Source organism: Triticum dicoccoides, chromosome 5B (genome assembly GCF_002162155.2).
Source record: "Triticum dicoccoides isolate Atlit2015 ecotype Zavitan chromosome 5B, WEW_v2.0, whole genome shotgun sequence".
Taxonomy (NCBI): Eukaryota; Viridiplantae; Streptophyta; class Magnoliopsida; order Poales; family Poaceae; genus Triticum; species Triticum dicoccoides.
This window is the reverse complement of record NC_041389.1, coordinates 346,833,018-346,838,063: the sequence shown is the minus strand read 5'-3', so window position 1 is coordinate 346,838,063 and position 5,046 is coordinate 346,833,018. Positions and strand designations below refer to the sequence as shown.

Genomic DNA, 5,046 nt, shown 5'->3' with positions numbered 1-5,046 from the left:
ACGGTCTTTTTTGGCACCGAGAGCGGGAAGGCAAGTCTAAATAGTGAAAAAGATGTAGCATATACTAAAAAAACACGTCATTTGTTGTAAATGCTAGTGTTAGTGGAAAGATCGTACATGAAATTTTCAAAGGGAAATGGAGCAGGCGTATATTGCTGGTGGAAAAACAAATTAGGAGATTTTTTTTCCTGGTAACGGTTGGTATTTGAATTCATTTTATTTTTTGCATGTGGAAATGTCACGTATTTTTCATCCTGAATGTTGGTATGTAGCAGTTGGATGCGCCAAACAACACAAAGTTTAATTTTGCCATTATTTTCAACATTGAAAAAAACACCAAAAAAATAAGCAAATGTACATACAGGGATGGTTATTATGTGCGTGCTTGACGTGTTTATGGTCCTTGTTAGCGTTGTTATGACCAAAAATACAAGGTTGTCCATGCAAACAAGAGAGCAACTAGTTGACGAACGCTTCTTCGGGAGCCTCACAACGATCACGCTCTCAGCCGCCGCTACGTGTTGCGCTCTGGGCGCTCTTTTTTTTTCACACGTTTTTTTGGCTTTTTAAACGGGTTCTTTCGAAATTTTTACTTTTCGGTTTTTCATCGGTCTTCCTTAGCTTTTGAATATTTTTTCCCCATTTTTTACGCGAAAAAATGCGTTTCATTTTCTTTCGTGAGAGGTACGGTTTTGCTTTTGTGAGAGGCACAACCATGCCTCTCGGAAACGGAAAAATAATTACGTTTTTTCCCTTCCGCGAGAGGCACGGTTTTGGTCGTGCTTCTCGGAAACGAAAAAAATAATGTGTTTTCTCTTTTTTTTTTTGCTTTTGCGAGAGACATAGTTTTGCTTCCGCGAGAGACACAACTGTGCCTCTCAAAAACAAAAAGACGTGTTTTTTGGCTTTTTCTTTCGCGAGAGGCATGGTCGTGCCTTTTGAAAAACGAAAAAAAAGTGTTTTATCTTTTTCTCTTCCATGAGAGGCCCGGCCGTGCCTTTTTCGGAAGGAAAAAACGTGCTCCCGGTTCGGTTTTCCGTCTACTTTTTCCGATCGTTTTTTTTGGAAAAAGACTAATCAAAACCTATCAAAATGGGATTTAGTGTTAAATATCTCGACGCGAGGAATTCAATGATGAAGACGGTTCGAGATTTGAACGCACGATTTAGAAGATAAAACGTTTTGAATAAACAGATATAAAAAAATATTTTACTTCCTCTATCTCTAATGTAAGACGTTTTTGATACTATGACGATGTCAAAAAACGTCTTACATTTTTGAAACGAAGGAAGTACAAATTAAGCAGTATATGAAAATCTTTTACTGCCTGACGGACACACAAAATGGACGTCGTTACGTACAGTGCCACTGCCAACCTACCTGTACCAGCCGAAACATCATAATCCTGGTCAGGCATTTACCGTATTTTATACGGCTCCGTCTTCGCACGTTACTCCTGGACGTACGAAGGCGGCCTGTCTCCATAAGCTCGCATTGAATGCGCGACGCGTCATCGATTCATTTGTCCAGCTAGCAGAGGAGCCCGCGAGTCCGTCCACACCGGAAATGGATCCTCTAACATGAATAAAATAAGTCATCTGAGCTACAGTGCAAACTAGTATAAAATAGAGAAAGAAAGTCATGGATGCTGTAGCAAACACTTTATTTATCTACTGTAGTAGGTATAACCTCCGTTCGGGTTTATTAGACCCCTCTTATTTCGTGCTAAAGTTTGACCTATAAATTTAACTAACAAAATGTAAACTATATGTCATAAAAATTATATTGTCGGAAAGCTCTTTCAAATAAAATTTCAGAATCTGCGCAAAAAAAAAGCAATTTCAGAAGTGTAATTTTTTTATACAATATACTTTATATTTTAGTAGTCTATACATGGTCAAAGTCTGACTCGAAATACGAAGAGGCCCAATAAACCCGGACGGAGGTAGTACTATACACAGTTATTGTTGATATAAATAAATTTAGAACTAATTTTATTACACCATAATTTTGTTTGTATGTAATTTATATAAATGTATAAAATAGATTTGTAATTTGCTAATTAATTCAAATCATTTTAGTCTTAATTATATGAATGTAAAGAAGGGAAGTTAGGAAAATGTAGCTCAGGTGACTTTGTTAAAGGATCCACTTCCATCCACACCATCGCCGTTCTCTTCCACAATTCCAACTAAAAAAAACGAAATCCCGCTTAGGCCCTTAAAATTACCAACAATCAGCATTTATCCAATGGTCGCCATCGCCACCTCCTTCTCCGCCGCCGCCGCCGTCGCCGTCGCCCGCCGGAGCTCCCCGGCTCACCTCCAGCTCGTCGCTCGCCGCCGCCTCCCGTTCTGCACCGCTGCCTCCTCTTCCTCCGCGCCCCCTGCTGCTGCGGCGGGCTTTGGGTGGGCCGACGCCCTCCGAGTTGCCAGCGAATTCGGGGTCGGCGATGAGTCCGACCTTTCGGGGTACTTCCGGAAGGTCGACATCTGCAACCGAGGAATGGTAGGTTTCCCCTTTGCGTTCTATTATTCTGACAACTGCGCTGGCGGGTGTATGTGAAATTGTCTCAGGTGTGGGATGCGCGGATTTGTTTGGGTTTTGCAGGGTAACAAGGGGGAGTTTGTGGAGTTCATGGTGGAGGATCAAGTGGTGGGATACATCCACAAGGGGTGAGTGTAACGGGATCAAACATCTGCTCTTTAGTTTTCTCTGTGTAACATCTACTCTGAGAACAAATTTATCGAGGAAACAATGGTGGAGCAACACTCACTTGCAGACAATTTGAACAATAATACACGTGTTCCATTTTGTGTTATCCCAAATCCTGTGATTTGTTCTCCTCTATTTTCATAAAGGCCTCCGGGCCTCTGCACCGAAAAGTGCAAACAACTGCAAAAGTTTACAAACAAAATAAGCATCCTCTGATTTGTGCGAGGAGCTTCTCGTTGACTTAACTCCATGTTGGTGTATAATCCTTGTGTATATAGAAGAAAATTGGTGTTAATCCTTCTGTAAGCATATCGGTATTGGTGTTTACAATTTGCAACAACTGATTCTTGACCCTGTTTATTTATACTGAATGAATTGCTGTGATTTGCCAAAATTTGATGCCAACTATGTGCAATTCTTTTATCATATATGGTATTTTCAGGAAAGTTGATTCCATATGGAGTGCAAATTGTAAAAGTACTCTATGAAATATCTTATCACTTTCCAGTTTAATTTAAAATCATAGTCATGGAGATTCCACTGGAATGCATGATATCCCAGTACATATACACTTTCTCTTAGTTTTAGGATTTGTTGTTGAAGTAATATGTCAGGGTTTAATAATATTTAGACACTCATTTTCCCCCAGGACCTTAGTTTATTTATTTCTTTAATAAAGTAAATCATTTGAAGAGACAGCAATCATAGATTAAACATGATAAGATGAATAGAGCTTGCATTTCTTAGCCAAGAGTGTTCGAATTGGCCAAGTGGAAGTCTATGAGGATATTGAAAATACTGGTCATAGTCACATCATTGTGATTTAGGATCTATGAGATGTTTAACTTGGTGGTATTAATTTCAGTTTTACCGAACACCTGAGGGACTTCCCTGATGTTTTTACCATTGTCTCGGGCAACAATGGTAAGAACAGTGTGGAGCATGTGACTCTCCACTCATCGCTCAGGACTCCAAAAGATCGAACAATCGCCATCGGAGATGTCATAAAAGGCCTAGGGGAACTCATTCCTGGTATACGAAATGAGGTACTTGCCAGAATTGTATATATGAATTATTCTATGAACTTCATTCTAAATTGCACATCTGCGACTTAGTCAAATTTAGACAACTTCATGACTCCATTAGTGTAGCTAAGTGGATAAACTAGTAAGGTGCTCGTGTGTTGTGACAAGATAGATGTTGTTGTGTACTTGTGTTGTTTACAAGGGTACTGAAGGCAAAGACCGAGCATAACCAAATATTGAAGAATGGTGACAAATAAATGTAAGATCGGGAATATAAACTTATAGTTCATTTAATTGCTTCAACCGATTATCGTCCAACACGAGCATATATTAGAAATAATATCTTCTTTCACACTGCATAACACAACTATTATGTGAGTACATCTTTGTACACAATATTCTTGGTAATGTCCCAACAGGAATAGCTACCATCCTTTACCAGCACAACAAGTACTTTAAAGACTATTTCTGGATGTAGCTTGAGATAAAGAGACGTACAATTGTCCATGGGGAAAAAGGGATCAGGGAGGTAGACCCCACCATTCGGTATTGTTTGCCATGTGCCTTATTTATGGTCATAACAAAGCATAGTCTGATAAAGAGACATACAATTGTCCATGGGGAGAAAGGGATCAGGGAGGTAGACTCCAACATTCGGTATTGTTTGCCATGTGCCTTATTTATGGTCATAACGAAGCATAGCCTGATAGGAAATAGCTTCCTCTTGAACCTAAAAGGTAACATTTCATCATCTGATTGGCACAACGGTATTCGAGGTAGAAAGACTCTTTCCAGGATGTTGCCCCAACACGATTTTAACATTTATAGAATTTTCTGGAACCACGTGCTATGAACATTGTTCCGTTACACAAACCATTAGTTGGATCCAGGTGTCGTAGCAAGATCACGAGACAATCGCCTCCAGCTTGAGCACATGCGGAGGCAAGCCATTAGGCGTGAGCGAATTCAAATAATCAGAATGATAATTGACTAATTTTGTGAGGATCATCCTCTGCACGATCAAAACTATGACATATCATTTCATCCCTAATTGTGAACAATCAACTTTGTGTTATCCTATCGACATACGCATTTCTTGTTAATAGAATTGCCTGAGAAGTAATGTAATTCAGATCAGAGGTGTTTGCAGTTGACATTGGAAAGATATGATCGATGAGATCATAAGTATTAGAATCCATGCCGGTGTACGACACACAAGTCTCGCCAACAGCACCTTCAGTGCTCCCATCTCCAGCGGGGGAATCGCCACAGCTACCGCTGGCGGACCTCTACCTGCTGGGCAGAT

At 40.0% G+C, this 5,046-nt stretch overlaps 1 protein-coding gene across 3 annotated transcripts in view; it reads left to right on the top strand.

The window, feature by feature from the left end:
- Nucleotides 1-2,186: 2,186 nt before the first annotated feature.
- The window catches only part of LOC119308837 (nudix hydrolase 20, chloroplastic-like), an 11,811-nt gene continuing 8,951 nt past the window's right edge, over nt 2,187-5,046 (top strand). For all 3 annotated transcript variants that reach the window (XR_005150322.1, XR_005150323.1, XM_037584999.1), the window contains exons 1-3: nt 2,187-2,508; nt 2,611-2,675; nt 3,581-3,761. Coding sequence is in view for 1 of the 3 variants with exons in the window: in XM_037584999.1 (XP_037440896.1) it covers nt 2,251-2,508; nt 2,611-2,675; nt 3,581-3,761 (504 nt within the window). In the remaining 2 variants the exon portion in view is untranslated. The remainder of the gene's footprint in view (nt 2,509-2,610; nt 2,676-3,580; nt 3,762-5,046) is intronic.